This window comes from Taeniopygia guttata, chromosome 8, assembly GCF_048771995.1.
Source record: "Taeniopygia guttata chromosome 8, bTaeGut7.mat, whole genome shotgun sequence".
NCBI lineage: Eukaryota > Metazoa > Chordata > Aves > Passeriformes > Estrildidae > Taeniopygia > Taeniopygia guttata.
The window spans coordinates 30,817,075-30,837,061 of NC_133033.1; the positions used below are offsets into that span (position 1 = coordinate 30,817,075).

Here is a 19,987-nt window from a genome sequence, read left to right on the forward strand (position 1 = left end):
CAGATACCTAAGGATACCTCTCCCCACAAAAAACTCACATTTCACAGCAGATTCATCAAGGTGCACACAGCAAGTGGACAGGCAAGAAATTAAACCACAAAAAAAGTGCACACAGCCGCCAACCAACAACAAAACCATACACAACTCCTAATGCAGCACAGTGCACAAACTCACTACAACAGCACTGTTGCACATCTAAGAAAGCTTTTAAAGCAATACACTTCTGTTTTTCTTTCTTGAGACAAAACTAATCTCTGAAGGACATGTAACAATCCTCCCCCTACAGCAGAAACAGTCACCTTGTTTGGACTCTGGACTTGTCAGTTTTTGCACTTTCCGCACTGGTCTTGTAGCTTTCTTCTCTTTGTTTCTCTCGCTAGATTTTCCTTTCACTGTTGAATCCTCTAAAAACAAACAAAAGCTGTTAAGTGATATCCCACAGGGGAGAACATAGAACAACAAGCTTGCTTCAGCATTTGAAAAACCAGAACTCAGAGAAACACAATAGAATTCACTGACTTTCCCAGATTATACACCCAGACCAATGACTTCCAGTCCAGCACTTTAAAATCCTCACAGCATGGGAATTTTAAATCAAGGTCTGTTTACCTATGCCCTGGAAAGCAGTGAAACCACAGCAAGGTCATAACAGATATTTACAAAATTAATTTTAAATTCTAAAAGAAATGCTGGCAGTTTAATTATAAACAACTGTTTATATTAAACAACAACTTGGTTCTCTTCTGCTACAGATATTACATTTTACTGCTCTAATGTTCCACAAAGACATATAGTTCCTGAACACAAGGACTGCTGCTTCCACATTAATACATGACAGCACATTCAGCACAACAGGAACTCTGTGGCCACTGTTACCACTGTTTTCTGGTTCCGCCTCTCTAAAGAATGGGATCAGACAACCTCAAACAACGAAGATGCAACCCCCTCTATGGACAGGTTGAAGCCTGAAGATGCCAATGCAAACATTTACAGCCCCTAATTTCATGTGAATCCACTCTCTGATGGATGTCCATAGGAGCATCAGAGGCAGAACAGGTTATATTTCAAAGATGTAAGAATTGAATTTTTGGAGTCTTTCTCACCCTTAGCACCCTTTCCTTACAAATTTTCCAGCTGCCTTTAAGGCTGACAACAAGGGCAGGTAAAACAATCAATGCACCGAGTACCAGAAACCTCAGTGATTGCATTTGCAGAAAGTTAACATCCTCCTCACCTCTTTTAGCAACAAACAGCCCTTTCCTGACTCCAATAAAGTACAGGCTGCTTCTCACTCTGCTCCTATTACAGAAATTTTGTTGTAGTATGGCAAATCCTGAACATCTTTAAGATAAAATTTCTGGAAACTTGGGGTCCATACTTTAGCCTATGCTAGCTATACAAAGACAAAGACATTCTGTATGATCTATGCTCATACATAGAAATCTTTTTGTTGGAAAGAACAGTGGTGCTGTTAGATATTAGAGATATAACAGATTATTTCAGCACTAGAGAGCAAAGAACAGTTCTGATACAACTGACTGTACACACCCAAAACACCACATGGTGTAAATTTAATATAGAAGTAACACATGGATAGATAATCTGACAACCTAAAAATACATTTAGAGTATATATTATGTGCAGCACCAGCATTTGTTTACTAGCAATCAGCCATTCAGTATAATCTTTTCAGCTCACAAAGGAGACATGTTCCACAACAGCTGTTCTACACATGGCATCAGGACAGAAGTGTGGATCAACACACACAGCTCCTTCCTTTTGTAGGCACTGGACACATGATCCAAATGCCTTTTAATTGGATCTCTTCAACAAAGCTTTAAAAAAAAATTATTTTCTATAAACAGCTTGTTATGCTTGCCAAAAATAAAAAAAGAAAGCTAGTGTAGATTAAAAGTCTGTGGAAATTTGGCATTAATTTCACAGACTGAACTGAACAGCATATTTGCAAAACAATTTTATTGAAAAGGAGCATCTCTTCTTTCTGAACTATTTTTAATGAGTGATTCCATAAAAAGTCCTCAGTAAATTTTCGAGTTGTACAAGGAAAAAAGACAAATTGGTTTATTACTATTTAAATCTCAATGCATTTTCCTTCAGTCTTAAATGTTTTGACCAAAGAGAAAAGGTATTCTTAATAAGTAAGCTCTTAGTGTGAAACTAGAGGTTCTCTGAGGTTTTTATTTTCCATTCCCTTCCATTTTATTCACCTGATCTCTTCCCCTTCCACCATCTCAGCCAGTCAGAGGCATTTCAAGCTTACAGCACTTCACTGTAACCAGCCTAGCAAATTAAAAAAGCACACTCAGGCATCCTACTCCAGCTTACCCAGAGAAAAAGAGCTGCCAATGGTACTGCAGTTTTTCAGAGTGGAAGATGAATAAAGATTGTGTCTTGGAGCAGTACATTTGAAAACAGAAACCAAAAGTGGGTCTTGGCCTTTAAACCAGGAAATTGTACTCATTCATGCAACCACATATAAAAAAGACACAAAATTAAACAAAAGTGATTCTAATGGAGACTTTCCTTTTTCCTGTTTCAAAGAAATGCCATTATTTGGCATTCTTTTCAGTACTGTTTTTTTAATTAGAAGTATTTGAATGAGAGAACTGGGAGAAGAACTTATTTTGTTGTTGTTTTACTGTTCAGTAGATTATTCTTCCCGTGGAGAGAATTACAATGTATTTAACACTCATTGCTTCAATTTTTTGTTTCTATGACTTTGTAGACTTGTACAAATAGTTCTCTGCCTATTAGAGAAGGTTGTGTGGCTTAATCAATTCCACTTATGGCTCACCTTTTAACTGGAGTGCAATATCTCTGTAAAGCTCCCGACTAATACGAAACTCATCTGCACGCCAGATCTTTCCATCTGGAGTGCGAATCCTTGTTTCAGCAGGATTGAAACCTGAAAGTAAACGATTCAAGAGTTTAAAATAACTCCATAAAATGTAAATACAGCTTTGTCAGAGTGGAAGGGATGGGAAACTGCCAAGTAAAAAAAGTAACTATATCAATTTCTAATGCTAAATTAGAAGAAAGCAATATACCAGTCTGTCACTTGCTCACAGTTGAAAAACAGTAGAATAGGTGAGGAAAAGATAATTAAAAATGTGAAAGATTGTTTGAGTCACTACAGTGTTGCTAAGCTCTGAGACCATTAAAAAAATTATTGCAATCAACCAAAACACCAGCGAGCTTCTTTTTATAGTAATTCTATGAAGAGACAGGAACAACCTCAAAGGAATTTGCACTTCAGTAATTTAGCAATAATTTCTTTTTATTTGTGATCTGTGATCAAACCATGCACCCCCCATATTGCCCAAAGAGAGCTATGAGCCAGTTCCATGCTTTGAATGTTGCTCAGTGGATTGAGCTCTGCTCCCTCACCCCGAACAGGCTGCAGGGAGGGGATGTGCACCTCCGTACCTCTGTATGATGGAGCAGCAGGCACAGCTGTCACCTTCCTGACCTTGGGAGTCACCGTGTTCTCCACGTTAGTGACCACAACAGGTTGCTCAGCATACCCCAAGTGCTGCCCCCTGCCACTGAGCTCCTCAGAATGCTCCCACTGCTTTCGGATCCTCTCCTTCAGCTTTTCCAACTTGGCATCGTGCTGCCGCTGCTTCAGGATTTCCAGCCTATGAGCACTGCAAATACTCGTGGCAGAAGAGGAAGACGCTTTCAGCTCACTGTCCTGGGACGTGATACTCTGAGAAGCTCTAGTGCTACTTTCATCACCCCTGGAGCCACTGCTTTTTTCTTCTTCCAGTCTTGAAAGTGCTGCAGCCCTGGGAAATGCCTCATTGCTCTGCAAGGCGTTGATTGTTGGTTGGTCATTCAGGTACCTCACGACGGTCCCATCTGCAGCAGAAGGGAAGGGGCTGGCAAAGCCTCTGCTGTGCCGATCCTGCTCGTCCCGCTCATGTGCCAGACAGGCTGGGAGTTCACTCTTCCCTTCTGCTTCACTCAGCTCCAAACTAGACAGCAGTTGTTTGGCCTCAAGCTGGCTAGAACTGTGGTGAGACAGAGAACTATATAAATCCCTGATGTAACAGAAGGGGGAAAAAATTCACCATCAGAAATACAAATATAGGACCGTCAAACTCAGCAATCAGCACATAAATAAATCATCAACTAAATAAATTACTTCCTCTACCTTGGCTCCACTTTAAAGGCAAGTTCTTTCAAAGACTGACCACCTCACATTTAATAGTGCAAGTCTAATGAAACAGAAAGAGACTTCTGTTCGAAATTTCAATTTGTTGCACGCTGTCTGAAAAGAACTATATATAACATTGAAGACTAGAAAATCACCAAGCAGTAATGTCACCCTTCAATTTAAAAGAGAAAAGCCTTATATAACAAGTATGGAACTTAGGCATAATTAGTACATGAGCTACTCAATTAACAGAATTGACCCAAATCAGTCCCACATGCAACATGGAGGACCACCTCACAGCTGACTTAAGTAGTGGAAAATGAGGCCAAAACTTCGATGTCAGGGTGATAATCATGTTCTATGGCCTGCTCTGTGTTCTGTACCACTTTTGTTCCATGAGAAGCTGTTCTTATATGAGTTTCTCACACTCACAAAAATGGAATGTAACTTTAGTACTAGCTCTAGTAATACTAGTACTACTCTTGCTCCACACTCTCTTGGTAACACATATGGGAACATATGCTGAAGAACTAACGAAACAAAGCTGGAAAAACATAAGGAAACAGTCTTTTTGGTTCTTATTACTGAAACGAAATACCTATCAAATCCATCAGGTCACTAAGGCCACAGTCATACCACTTGATGACCCAGCCCCATTCCAAAACAATTGACTTTAAACTCATATTCACTGAGTAAAAAATGAATTTGCAATATTTACTAATAAGTCCAACAACACACGCAGTCATGTGGGTAGATGGGAGGAAGCAAACCAATTTTTGAGGAGGTATCAAAAACACCACTGTTAGCCCGAATCCAATCTTAGCATGTTTTTCTTCAACAGTCAGCTGTCCCAGCACTGACCTGTACGAAGCCAATGGCTCACGAAATTCCACACGACTGCATTTTTTCACATTGCTTTCCAGAGTGGTTGCTCGAAGAGGGCTGCGTGAGGACTTCTCCTTGCTTGATTTATTTTGGCTGGAGGACCGGGAACCTGAAGCAGAAAACAATGAATGCTCTATTTATCTGCCACTCCAGAAAGAGAAAGTTCCTGGGGTTGAATCACTGACAGTCTTTCTTGGGTTTGAGCAGCTCTCTCTTTAACAAGCTGATTCAACAACTAGGAGCAAGGCAGTAAGTGCTTGAAACAATGACCATACTTTAAGAGAGATAATAATGCTTGAAGATTAATTATAAGTAATTAAATCTGCAAAGTTGGCTGTGTTGCCACTAGAGGTCGATCTGCCTGTTCATCAGTAGCACACTACCAGAATGCTCTTAGTATATAAAATGAGGGCTTATATATATTTGCCTATAAGCAAATGCTCTCCTTCAGTCAGGTAAGAGAAGCATCAGATTTAGCAAAATTCCTGTCAGAGTGGGGTATCACTGGTCACTCACAGTGTGGGGCAAGTCCTGTCACCCTCTCTAACCAAGAGACTGGGATAGAACACTCTCCTTCCCAAGCTCAGAGAAGGAAACATTGGTTTCTTCTGGGCAATTAGAGTCTCAGTAATAAAGACCACAGGCAGGAGACAAGCTGGGGGCAGGGAGAACCCAAGCTTTCCCAGAATGCAGTGGCTTTATGCTGCCTTACACATTCTCTCCTCAATAATACATACCCTTCCTGCTGCTCTTCCTGCTGGCACTAGCAGAGGGCTTCTTGGCATCCATGACTGAATCGAACACAGCCGTGCTGGTGGGAGCTATTTCCAATTTGTTCTCTATATGACGTAGCTAGAATGGGAAGATAATGCAAATTAGAACACTGTTTTCTGTTTTTAAGCTATATTTTTATTTTCCCCCGAACATGACAAATTTTTGTCTCACAATGAATCAAATTGCAGGCAAGAGCAACTTCAGAAGGCAGACATTGCAAAACTGTATGGTCTTATTGCCAGAAACTACTATTATGTTTTGTTTAATAACATTATCTAAATTAGGTTTTGTTCCCTTAAATAACCTGTTTTGAAAAAAATTAATAATGTGCCATTCAGAGACTTAATGCTTAGCCTGAATAAAATATTAATTCCACTTGAAAAAAATTCTGCAATACTCCCTTACAAATGGAGCATGATACAAATTGCACATGTAAAATTTCACACTGATGCTTAGCTACTGAGAAAAAAGAGGGACAAAGCTATGGGAAAGAGCTGAATTCCATGCAAATGCAAAATGCTTGGCCTCACTGAAGCCAGGTTTCAGAAACTACTACATCATCTGATTGGACCTAAGTTAATTCCCACAGAAATACAGCAACCCCAGTGTTCAGAATGGAAAATTATTAAATACATTGGTGTTGCCTCAGTTTCTGACTGGTTTGAGTGAGCAGGGGAGAGGTATTTTTCCAAGTTTTCAGAAAAACATGACATCGCCACTTTGTTAAATAAAAAGGTACTAAGCTTGCTGTGACAAAAGCTTCTCTTTGTGTGCAAAAAACTTTTTCCAAGATAAAACAATGTTCAACATTCACATACTCCAACAGCTTTGTGGTATTCACAACTTGTTGAAGAAACAATCACTGAGTAAAATAATGCTTTGGTTAAAGCTTTTGTAGACACTAACTGATTTGAAAATGAGTTAAAAAAACCCAAACTGAACAACCCCAAAGGAAAAAAAAAAGTAAAAAAAAAAGTACTTACAGCAGCCTTAGTCTGAGAAAAAGAGGCCCATGCTGCAGTTAGCTCTTCCAGGGCAGAAACAAAGGAATTAATTTCTCATTAGTACATGAAAAACAATGAAATAAAATGTTACTTCAAAACAATTTTCATGCTCTTGCTAATCAAGTTCTTTTCACAACACAGTTCCCACCTGTAAATCTCCTCTATGAAAGACTGTTACCAGTCAAAGCTCATCTTAGCAAAGCTATAAAGTATTTAATGTAACATATTATGAGTTCACTAAGTTAGGTTGAATGCATGATGACACCGGAAATCAAATCCACCACATATAATAGAAGATGTTTAGAAGATAAAATGAAGCTGGTTATCTACCCCAACATAAATTATATTTTTCTATTCTACTACAGTTTAACTACCTTTGCTTTCCCCCTTCCATTTTCTTCTCCAGTAAACTAAGCATGAATACATGGTCACTGAAAACTCTACTCAAAACCAAACTCCGAACAGCAGAGTTATGAACAGTAATCTTTCTGAACTGTACACCCTACAAATAAAACAGAAACAATGTTTGTGAATAAGCAGGAGGTACTAACCCAAGCCTTTTCATCTAAACAGACAGCACCTACTCTATAAGCAATTGAGCTCAGAAGGATGTAGTAGTGTTTTCCTCTATAAATATTTACTTCCTCAGTTCCCTTCTTTTGTTTTCTAATGGTTCTTACAATCTAATGGTTTATAAAACACAACATCCACGCGTCAGAACCATGGAGAGTAGTAGTAACAGAGAGTTGAAAAAAAATAATCTCTTCCTCATAATAAAAAAACTGCCAATTTCATTTCAGGCAAGATACAATGACACAAAGGAAGAGGGTTAGGGAAGCAGCACAGAAACAATTTTGCTTTGACTTCTAGAGATGGGTGCTTCTCATCCACAGAGCACTACAGCTTCAAAAAGTAGGCAATTTTTAAAGAAACTGATCATACCACAGGAAATAATCAGCCATAATGTTCTCTTACAGATAAAATAATAATCTTTCTCTACTTTCAAAACAGCTTCTGGAGTCCAGTTTTGTCATACTGGAGATCATATGATTGATCTTGAACCACAGGCTTAGCACGCGACTCAGTTGCTCTACATAGGAGACCTTTCTTCCTTTCAGGGAAAATTTTTTTCAGGGAAGTACTGTCATTTTTGAATTTTTCTGCCCCCTCCCTTCCTAAATTAGAGTAATCATAACAGTAAAAAGCTAAATGATTTCTCCAACTAAGGGAAACAAAACTGCTATAAAAGTCAAACACTGTGGAGATGCAGTGCTGCTATTCAAATGTCTTCACTACTCTGAAACTGAGCAACTGTCAGAGGCTCTTCCTCACTTCCTTCAAGAGCCAACAGTTCCCAATTTCTGCTCCTGCACTGCTCCTCCTCTATGGCACTTTAAAAAAATCTGTCTCTGTGCCATCTTGGCAACCATATCACAGGCTGGCAACTGCTAATGCAGATCAGCAAATACTCTGGAGATCAGAGTACAAAACTGCTATCTGCAAAAAGGAAGCCACAGAACACATGCTCTTAGCTCCTAAACTGAGGCAGGAGAATGCTTTCTGGAACCATTCCCCAAAGTTTCAAACAACCCATGACAAAATATCTCCCCAAACAAGGCAGTAGAACAGAGAAAACCCTTACCTCTGGTAGAATCCTTGCTTTGGTTATGCCTCAGATTTTGTAGAGGCACCTCATTAGATTTGTTGCTCCACATTGTGTCAATTTACCTAAAAAATAAAAATAGTAATGTAAGAATCAAAGAGGTATAAAGTATAAGAAAATCTATCTTAGTCTAGGGAGAACATAACCTTGATCATTATGATGAATGTCTGTCTCATCTGATGACTTAAAACCTTCATCACGAACAAGGTCAGATAATCAGCATGAAATCACAGATGTGGTCACAGCTTCCTGCAGAAACCATGTAATTCCATGGATAAAGAAGGGTTTGATTTTGTTCTCTGTCATCAAGAAACATTAACTTGATAAAGGGAGGCCCAGAGGTCGATGCAATTTAGATCAGAGTAACAAGCATGGCAGCAAGTCTGAAGAAGTCCACACTGGAATACTGCACACCCAAACCTAACACAGACAGCAGCACATGGCTTGAACCTATAAATGCTTGGGGAAAATACCCAACTCCACCAGTGACACAATGAATGTGCCACCAATCTCTGTAAAAGGAAAAGGCACAGCAGAACTGCATGGCAGGACACTATAGCCAGGAAAAAAGACAAGGCTGGTGCCACTGTTGTTTTCCTGTGAACTTTGAAGTTAATACTCCCAGTGATTCTGAAATTAGGGCGAACTCCCAGCTACTATCACCAAAGCAGTTTTTATAAAGGAGAAAAGGAAAAAAATAGACAACAAAAGAAAGAACTCAGCACATGCTTACTGAGCTGTCTTCATAACACACTGACAACACTTCTGCTATGGAAAGAAAAAATCAAGTGACCACATTATTCCAACAGGAAGTTCCAGACCTCTGAAGGAGTCATAAAAGCACATTCTCTTCTCTCTTCTTTCATGAACTCCCAGATGTAATTTTCCTTATTTTTTAATTACTGAAAATCTCTTTTGCTCTTACTTCCCTACACTGCGTGCCACATAAAAAAGGCAATCAAATATAAAGATCAATCTTCTGGTAAAAGCAGACCAAAATTAACACTATCTACTACTTACTGAAAGAGACTTTTGCCCATATACTTTGTGACAAGGATTTTTATCATACATGGTTTTAAGGATACTCATAGTGACCAGCAGTAAAGTTTGGTCTCGCATTCAGTCATATATCCCGTATTTAAAGTAGCAAATTGTCCCAAAAAACTGCTTTATGCCCCAGGAAAAGCTATCAACAATAAGAACACAAGTCTTCAAAAGACCTTTAGTTGTAACTTTCTTTGATGAGTTCAAGTAAGTGTTTGAAAGAGTAAGGAAAAGGCATGTAAGTTTATATATGTAGGTACAGAAACATAAAAATTCAGAACTTCTAGAAGAGAAGGGTTGGTGTTAGTTTTTAAGTATCCAATAGTTATGGGCATTAAGCCAAGTGTGGTTAGAAAATTCTACTCCTAGGACAGGTGCTGAAGAGCTCACTCATGCAGAACAGCACTTTGTGCCTCACATCATTCATGCTGTAAATCACAGCACTGCCCTGCACTGCAAATCATCCAGCTGATCCTCTCCATCTTTGGAGAAAAGAGCTGTTGGGCTAGAAATGTAGAAAATAAATATTAACAGAAATGAGGGAATTTTCCATAGAGAACTGATTTTGAGACTGCTGAAAATACTGTATCATACCAGTATCAGTTTCTTGCCCAAACACATAGGCAACAAAGCCTACTCAATATGTAAACTTAGCATAGGATAACTTCTGGACAAGCAAACATCTATTAAAGGATTAAATATCCATATTCATGTAATTGCTTGGGATTTATTCTTATCATTAGAATTATTAGTATAGATAAGAAAACTTAATCAGGGACCACAATTGTTCCTTTTATTTTGCATGTACAAATATATATAGTTTATTTTAGGATGCCCTGCGAATGTAGAATTGTAACACATTCTATGTATTCCTTAAATCTATATGAAAAGTACCAGATTAAACAATCTGAAATTGCTTGTTAATAGCTCTCATCCTGACACAAAAAACTGCCAGTCCTTCACCTGAGCTGAACAGAACTCATTCAGACAGTGAAACACTTTAGAGAGGATCTTATATAGTGCACCCTATGCACAGTGTAACAGACACTGAGTTATTCCCAAGGTGTGTGCTGGTGATCACCAGTGATCAATAATTCTATCTCAACTCCTTCAGAAGTCTCTCACGCCCCTCAGTAAAAGGCCATTCAAGCTCTCCTCCAAGCTGGGAAGAAATCAGAAAGCATCTTGCTGTACTTATCCTAAGGCACACCTGCAGAACCAGCTCCAAGTGTAAAGTTGGACCCTCACTGGCTTCAGAGCAGCCCCTGAGATTCACTGAGCAGTTTTGTTCAACTCAGGCTGCTGCTGATTGGAAAAAAAAAGCCACGCCAGAACTGAGCACTCTGGAGCTGTCTACAGTTTCAGGAAGGCAACACTGCAGCAGTTTTCAGTCCTGATGTAAGCATAACTCTGAGGTTTTGGGGTTTGGGTGTCCCTCTCCCAATTCTTTGGAAGGGTGGGGGAAATTGATGAGCTCTTCAAAACCTACATACAAATAAATTGTGTTGAGTCCCATAAACTTTTGAATTCCTATATATTACTAAAATAACTTCTCTCTGTTGCTACAGCTGACATGAATAAGCAGCACTCTATTAAAAAAAAAGTACAATTCAATAGCCTGCATCTGCAAAAATTTCAAGTAGACAGAGAATATTCTTTAATGTTACCAAGAGTACAGAAAGGGGTGGGGAATAAAAAAGAAATAAATCCAGACACAGTTACTATGTCTGTTTACAGGACTTGCATGCAGGATAATAGACCAGTTAAACACCAAGCAAAAAATTATATTAAGGAAATTTAAATTATTTTTAGATACATTTTCCATCAATACAAAAGTTGCCTCAAAGTCCCATGAATAACTTTTTGATAAAATACATAAAAACTACATTCTGAAATTATTGCTTCAAAGAAATCTCATTCTGCTAAACTAAATCACCATCTCTATTTAATACTGACCTTAAACAAAGAGACTGAACTCAAAAGATGAAATGCCAAAGAACTTCTGAGGAGACAGCACTGATGGCAAAAGGTTATCTGCAGGCTGGATAAAGCTTTGAGAATCTTAAGATTGTTGGAAAAAAGGTGGAAGACTACAAATCAACAGAACTAATCTCATGGTTATTGGATTGCTCCCTGGGAGACACAGACATCCCACACAGGTCCATTCAGGGCTGGCTTGCCAAGCCCCTCCTTGGGTGAGTGATTAAGATACAAACACCATTGTGTTCTGATGTTGCAATGTCACATCAAGTGCTCATCTCATTCTTTATTCACATGTCCAAAAAAAAAAACCAACCAGTACACAAGAGAAGGCACAGCAGAACTGCTACAGACGAGGACCTAGGAGGAGACACAAAAGGAAACAATATATTCCAAACTCCTGGAAGAAACTGGATGGGGGGATGGATACAGGACCTGACAACGACTCTCTTCTACAAACACTGCTCCTACAAGAAGACACTGAAGAGAACTGACAGATCAGAAAATGCACAAGAAAGCACCGGAAAAGAGGAAATGGAAACAAAGAGAAAACCACTGCCATGTGAAAAAGGAACATGAGAAACCCACACATTTAATACTAAACGTACCCAGGGTGGCACTGAAAGGTACAAGGGGTCAACATAGTTAAGAGCACAGCATTATTAAGAGCAGGGGATACGAAAGCAGAATATGCTTACCAAACATACATAAAAATGTTAAGAGATTAAAATCAAGTCTGGGAAAAAGAGAAAGAAAATTGTGAGAGAAGCAAGAGGGATATAAAACGGAAGAGAATGAGAAAGCTAGGAAAGTGAGAGAAATGCAATGAATTTTTAAAGAACTGGCATAGAGAGCAGCAAAAACAAAGAAAAGAAACTTGTTTATTGGTCCAATTGGGAAGTTTTTTCAAAGACCCTTGTTACATTTTTTTTTTTTTTCCTTAGCAGCACAGACTTAGTAAGAAAAGGAAAGAGGAAACTCAGAAGTCATGGCACTGGAACAAGGAGGAGGAAACTAAATTGTGCAGATTCAGAGAAGGAAGACAATGTGAGTAAGAGATCACCCACTGCTGTTTTCACTAACATTACATGGTTATGGGAAAAAAGAAACAAAACTGAGTATGCACAGGGAACAGTATTCCTCAAGGCTTTGTTTCTTATAAAAATACAAGGGATACTAAATGAAAGGGATACCACAAAAGAAAATATGAAGGTTTGCTAAAAGTATGGAATGAAACAAGTTATTAACATTGACTTCTATGGGCTATTCTCAAATGTTTTATCTGCGTAGTGGCAGATTTTGCTACAAAGTGGGTACACAGTGCATAAGGACAACATTTCATACATCGGTTTTTGGGATGGGACGGTTTTTCCTGTTTGCAAAAACGTTTTAAGTTTCCATGTATAAATACAAAGGTGACTTTTGAATCTTAAAAGACCCTCTGGAGCTCCTGTCTGTGCAGCTAAAGCTCTGCACTGCTGGCAGTAACAGACACAGGTAGACAGGCAAACCCAGTCAAGCAAATTGCTTTGCTGAGCCAGTCCACTGAAAGTGATGGAAATTATATTTAAAGATGCCAGAAACACTTTCCATGTCTTCTCAAATACCACAAAATACAATTTATTATTATATGCTTGAGTCTGGAATAAAAATAACATTAACCTACTCGTTTTTCCAGAATCCAAGTCCTTACCATATTGCATTATCTCACTTAAAGAGAGTTTAAAATATCCATAATACATTGTTCCAAGTCTTGTTTTGGTTATGTATATGGGCTTTTAAAATGTTTTTTGATACAAGAGTGACATATTCTTTCTTTGGCCAGAGCATATTTTGAGCAAACTTTGCCTTTCAACATTATCAGATGCAGGCAATGTACCGACCTTCCTCAGGACTGAGGACAAATTCCAGCACAACAAACAAATGCTGCTGACATGTTTGTCCAAAAATCTCCACATCTCCAGAATCTCCAGCTGACACTGCAGAATGAGGCAGGTCCTCCCTCCACCTTCTTCCAATGCTCATTTATACAGTAAGCTTTCAAATGAAATGTAAAGGAAGTGAACACCAGCAATGCCCAAGGAGCTCATGAATGTTAGCTGCTATGAGTGATCTAATTTTAGATAATATTCAATATTTTGTTTTGCAATACAAGCAGTATATATACCAGAAGAACTCACATTCCAAATATCATTACTTTGGAAAATAATTAAAACAAAACAAAAGCTTCATAAGTAAAATAAATTTGAAATGTCTTAAGCTAGATAACAAGAAAACTTTAAGGATACTAAGGCAATACAAAAAAAGAGCAATCAAGATACACCACACACTTGCAGATAGAAGAGCACTTAAACATTTCAAAGCATGTGTCACTACCTCTAGATTTTAACCAGGAAGATAAATGATATAAACACACATCCATCAAATGTCAAAAGAACCCAGCAGAAAATACAAATATGTTTCCTGAGTTCTATGATTAAATCACTGGCACGAGTCAGCTACTAAATTTGCATCCAAACTATAGTGCAGATTTCTCTGTAAATGGAACATTTCTGAATCTGATCCTTTCCAACTGTATGCTGAGAATGGACATTTACCACATTCTCTTGCTATGAAAAGACATGGCAACATGCAAAAGTGTCTCTGCTTCATCACAAGTGATGGAGAAGTGATTAAAAAATAAAACTGGCCCTAAAAAGGGATCAGTGGTTCTACTGAAATTGAACGTCTTCCTCTGCTGAGCCACGTGCCAGGAGGTACTCTGAGGAAATCTATTGAAATGAATGTTGTGACAGCTAGTATAACTTGATTCATTGTTCATGAAGAAACCAGAGTACAAAGGCACAGAGAATGCATCCATTTATTAAGGAGATGCACACAAGGCTTTGCCTATCCATTCACAAGTTCTGTATTTTCTTTGACTTCAAAGATCTTAGCATTTATGAGAGAGAAGAAAATACCCCAGTTCCTAGAACCAATAAAGTACTCCTGCATTTTCTTTCCTTAGCCTTCAAAACAAGACTTCATTCACTGGTTCCACCTCCAGTTACCAGAAACTGCACATTAGAAAATTTCAATTCTTGCAGCCCATAATAAATCCATTCAGCATAATATGCTCAAATTCTTCAAGCTCTGTCTCATCTCACAAGGAACACTCCACTGTGAAGGAGTCTTCTTAGAACTGACAGGCAATGCCCTCAGTCAGGTACAAGAACCAGACCTGTCAATTTTGACAAAGACAGCAGCTTTCAATGTCTCAACAGAACCATGAGCAGAGAAGCAACTTTACCTGCAGCTGTGTCAACTGCCGGATGACCACTGTTTTCCTTCAAAGCAGAATAAAGTGCATGAAAACTTCAGGGAAAATGTTCCAAATGCCACCTGCTCACCTTTGATGCCTCTGCTCAGAATTGCAATTAGAAGAAGCATCTCAATAACAACACAAAGTGTCAAAACACCCCAAACACAAAAACTTCATGACAAGCTGAGCAGTGAGCACCAGCTCTGTTTCTGACCCAGCACTGCAAAGGCAGATACCAGTACTCTGCTAAAATACTTTTTCTTGATCTAGCTAAATGTAGCAATAAGATATTTTTTCGTGTTTAAATAACACCATCCCTTGAAAAGTTTTTCTGTTTCAGTATGAGAACTCCACCTGGTGCATTGCCATGGATGTGACTTAGTGAGAAATTCTGCCATTGGTGAGAAGCGTTCTTAGGAAGCTAAACCAGCCAGAATTTCTGCTAGCATTCACTAAGTTTCAATTGACCTGGTATAATTGATTAGTTCATTTATTTGCTCTATTCTTTCTCTAGCATATTGACAAAGGTTTCAGACTTAGGCATACAAGTAATTTTATTCTCAATGGAGCAGTCCATTAAAGCCTATTATATCATTAGCACAATGATACACATCTATCTTCCAAGCACTTACATCTATGGATAAATTTTACACTTCTGCTGTAATCCAGCCACATGCCTAATATATTGACTGCACTGGGAAAGTTTTCTTTCTGCACTCAACTACCAAAGTCCACCTTTTATCATTACTGTATCACTACACCTGATCTTATATTAACACTCATATTGATTTGAATATCATGAATTAGTTTAAGCACATCAATAGCAGAGTTAAACAGTTCTGCTGTACTGATAAAAAGGTGGCTCTCTGATGTAAGTTTTCAAGGTGGAGCAGATTTAGCAGTGATGAAGGGATCCAAATACTCCTTGCTACCTTCTCTAGCATGCCACTCTGTCATAGATGCAATGCTCACCTGAGCCAGTTCAACTCACTAACCTGGCAGTAAATTAACAATTTTTCTTTTGTGGTGACTTTTCTTTCAGTTTATCACGTGGTTGCCAGGACAGGCAAACTGGGAGGAAAGACGCAGCATCAGGCACATCACACCATTCACGTTATGTTGTGCAGCTTCATTCACTTCCCAGAAATGGTAACACAGAATAGATCCAGCGCTGAGTGCACTGACACTTCTGATTTCAAACCTAACTGGAAGCACATTAATAGGACTGCAGCCTCATCTGAGCACTCTACAGTCCATGGGACAAAACCCATTAACGGCTTTATCCATAAGTCTGCTTGATACATGGAAACCTTTCTAGCAGAAAGCAGCTCTATGTCTGGTAGAGGGGTGAAAGGAGACACAAAGTTCATTACCTCCAAGTCAACAAAGCCTTCAGTACAGATGTAGCAACCCCAAAATTAGATTCTTACCCATTTAAGGGATGCTTTTGCCGTGGTGACAGAAATTGCCAAAAAAGTTATTTCAAGACACAGAAAACATGATCCACGTTGGGACTGGTTTATCAGTACAGTGCTCAAACCTGAGCTGTGCACCAAAGCTTAGTAAAACAAACCCAGGCAAACAAGATGTTCTATAATTTTAAAATCACTTTCTTTCAGTCACCATCACACCCAGCCTAGGCAGCCTGCAAGATGATCCATGCCAATCAGCAACACAGAATCCTACAATGGTTTGGGATGGAAGGGACTTTAAAGATCATTAAGTTCCAACTCCCGGCCATGGACACTTTCCACTATCCCAGACTGCTCCAAGCCCCATCCAATCTCATCCTGAGTACTTCCAGAGAAGGGGCAGCTACAGCTCCGTGAGCTCTGTGGAGAGCCTCACCACCCTCACAGAGAAGAATTTCTTCTCAGGGCCTAAGCTAAACCCAGTCTTTCAGTTCGAAGCCATTCCCACTTGTCCTACCTCTATAGTTCCCGACAAAGAGTCTCTCTCTGGTTTCCTTGTAGGTTCCTTCAGATACTGAACATGCTGTGAGGTCTCCATCCAATCTGCTCTGAACAGCCCCAGTGTTCTCAGCCTGTCTTCACAGGAGAGGTGCTCCAGCTCTCTTTGAAGAAGACCAACTTTGTGGCCTCCTCTGGACTTGCTCCAACAGCTCCATGTCCTTTCTGGGGACACCTGAACTGTACACAGCACCTCAGGTGAGGTCTCACAAGAGTGGACCAGAGGGACACAATCACCTCTCTCAAGATGCTGCCCACACTCCTTTGGATGCCCGTAATTTCCACGGTACCCTGGCCCCTTGCAGAAATGTGCCAATACTCCATAAATTAAGTTGTTCAGCTTAGTGGGAGCAGGATATCTTGTGTTTGAAGTAGCGTCACACACAGAAACCGAAGCCTTCAACAGCTTACAGCGTTCACCTGGCCACACCCTCAGTTGTATCTAATTATCTCAAGCATTACCTAATGAAACTGTTGCAGCAATCAGAACTATAGCAAAGAGACAGCAAAACTTATCCCGACGGGGCAGACAGAAGGACAGAACACTGAGAACTTACATACAAAGCAGTGTATCACGTACAACTCCGCACGTTTGTCCCACAAACACTTTTGGTCACCGTACTTTTGAGTTTTCAAATCAGTAGAACACTTGAAGCAGCTTAAGATGACAGACACCCCCTTCCCGACCAGAACCGACCAGTCAAGTGTTAAATTTTCAATTTCAAGACAGTGGATTGTTCATCTGCACAATGAAGCTGTTTGACAGACAAACCTCCACCTGCAAACTTACACTTACTCCGTGCCAGGAGATGCTCAGCTGCTGAGCTACAGCTCATACCCAGAGACAGAAACAATCAGAGAATCAGCAAATGTCAAGGTTGGAAGAGACCATTAAGATCATCAAACATCTTAAACACCTCTGAGGATGGTGACTCCACCACCTCCCTGGGCAAGCTATTCCTTGCCTGACTACCCTAACTATTCCACAAAGACTACACCGACAGCAGGCAATATGCCACAGAAAACTGCATCCACAGGGGGAAAAAAACAAACAAAAACCAACAAACCAACCCAGTCATACTCGTATAGAAGGCTCTATGGGTCCAACAGGCACAGTGAAAGGCACGATGAAGTCAGAGAACGCTCGGGGCAGATGCTGCCGGGGATGTCAGGAGGACTTTGAGCGATGCCGCAATGCCGGGGCAGGACGCCCTGGCACAGCACCGGCACACATGGAGCAAAGCGCACATTTAAACTTTAAAAGCGCCATCCCCGTGCTCGCGGTGGCTCCGAGGGCAGCGGGGCCACAGAGACAAAAGCGAAAAAGACAACAGCGAAACGGAGCACCCCAACCCTCTCCGTTCAGCCGCCACCCCCCGGCACGACAAGCAGCGGAAAACAAATTAAAACTAGAAAAAGAAAGAGACTTAACGGGTGCAGCGGATGCCGCGGAGACGCCGGAGCCGGGCGGAGAGGCCGAGCCAAGTGACAGCCGGCAGCTCCTCGGGCCGGGTCCGCCCCGGCCCCACCTCGCCCGACGCCCCGGCGGGGCGGCACCGCCGGCCGAGCGCGGTCTGTGGCGGCGGCGCGGGCCGCTCCCGGCGGCTCCTCACCTGGCGGACGGCCGCTGCGGCGGCGGCAGGTCGCGGCACATCCCGCGGAGGGCGGGCGCGGGAGGGCGGCCCGAGCGCGGCGCGCGGCCCCTCAGCGGCCGCTCAGCGCCGCCATTACCGGCCCGCAACTGACACGGAGCGGCGGCGGCGGCGGCGCACCGCAAACTCTCGCGAGAACCGGCCCGCCGACCTTCCCAGCATGGCGCCGGCCGCCATCTTGGGTGCGGGCGGTGCCCTGCCCGCCCTCAGCCGCGGGACGGGCTCGTCCTCTCCGCCGCTGTTTGCTCGGAGCTTTTCTTTCTCCCCTCACGGTTCCACCGGCGTGACCTGCCCGGTCAGTGCCCTTGCGTTCCTTATGCACAGCCCTGGGTGTTGGTGCAAGGCCAGGGCTTGGCAATGCTGACTGAACCCAGCGCTGATGTTGACATTCCTCCAGCCGAAACTAGGGCACCGCTTTTTAGTCATTTGTGTTCACAGCTAAGTCATCTCTAGAAAAATAATTAATTTTTTTTTTTTTTTTTGCAAATGAAAGCGTCTCCAATTACACTCTCCCGAATTTTAATTTGAATAAACATTTGCGCAGAACTTCAGAGACATGACTGAGTTCCACGGGCTTCATTTCACTTTTATTACTCGTTATAGACATGGAAGAATTTGTTAGCATACATGACTCCTAATGCATAGATTCCACCCTGAAGATGCATTAAAACCACCCACGCTTCAAAAATAGATCTAAGATATTATCCAGCTATAGCAAAATTATTTCCACTGAAGAAGGAAAGTTATTAGGATAGGAAAAAAGAATTTCTTCCTACAGTTATTTTGGGAATGTTCCCTTCAGGGCCTGTCTACAACTTCCCCAGTCTGGTTTTCAGTCATTAGTGTGATTGTTTGGTGCCAAATTTCTTGGGGGAGCATGGGGGTGGAGAGTTATCTACCCCAAACACTAAAGGATCATGGTAACTATCAGAGCTATTTGGGTTTTTTACTTCACTAGAAAGGATTAACCTATTTGTACGTAGCCCCTCCTCTAGCAAATGGTCATCATTTTGCATGTAAGTTATTCCAGTATGGGAACATCATAGGAAAACACCCTAAATACTGAGACATTACAGCTATGAAGTTGAGGCAATGCAGAATTTAATCACATCCCAATTACAGGATACTCATTTAGCCTTAATTTGGGTCTTTTACATATACAAACTAATTACAGAGTACATTTTCCTGCATAAGCATATGTCTTTTCAAAGAAGAGGTAAGCTCAAGATGTCAGCGGTTAAACCTCTGGAAATTATTTTGTTTTGTCAGATGAGGAGAAAAAAAATGCCCGAACATGGAAGAACAAGCACTGGTCCAGTGGGAAAGAGTGGCAAGTAGTGCCTAATTCCCTCCTGAGTCCTCAAAGAGCAAACTTGCTGCTCCCAAATGCAGGAGACTGAAAGTAATAAGAATAATAATGGCAATTTCAGTCAATGAAAACAATATTACTGCAATGTATGAGATTGCAGACTAGGGCAAATGAAATTATTACATTCTCCATCATCACATAGTGTTTGCTTAAATTTACTGCTTA

At 40.7% G+C, this 19,987-nt stretch overlaps 1 protein-coding gene across 13 annotated transcripts in view; it reads right to left on the reverse strand.

Annotated features, from left to right (window-relative positions):
* Positions 1 to 18,549, reverse strand: part of CEP350 (centrosomal protein 350) — a 69,450-nt gene extending 50,901 nt beyond the window's left edge. For 4 of the 13 annotated variants that reach the window (XM_072932954.1, XM_072932955.1, XM_072932958.1 and 1 more), the window contains exons 1-8: positions 18,415 to 18,549; positions 8,486 to 8,571; positions 6,823 to 6,896; positions 5,803 to 5,917; positions 5,042 to 5,174; positions 3,448 to 4,064; positions 2,816 to 2,926; positions 300 to 404 (exon numbers count right to left, since the gene is read on the reverse strand). In XM_072932954.1, coding sequence (XP_072789055.1) covers positions 300 to 404; positions 2,816 to 2,926; positions 3,448 to 4,064; positions 5,042 to 5,174; positions 5,803 to 5,917; positions 6,823 to 6,896; positions 8,486 to 8,558 — 1,228 coding nt within the window. In that variant the 5' untranslated portion in view covers positions 8,559 to 8,571; positions 18,415 to 18,549. Of the gene's footprint in view, positions 1 to 299; positions 405 to 2,815; positions 2,927 to 3,447; positions 4,065 to 5,041; positions 5,175 to 5,802; positions 5,918 to 6,822; positions 6,897 to 8,485; positions 8,572 to 13,413; positions 13,568 to 14,819; positions 17,907 to 18,233; positions 18,366 to 18,414 lie in introns of those variants that run through there. The other 9 variants (XM_030279610.4, XM_030279607.4, XM_072932951.1 and 6 more) reach the window with 8 other exon arrangements.
* Positions 18,550 to 19,987: the final 1,438 nt, after the last annotated feature.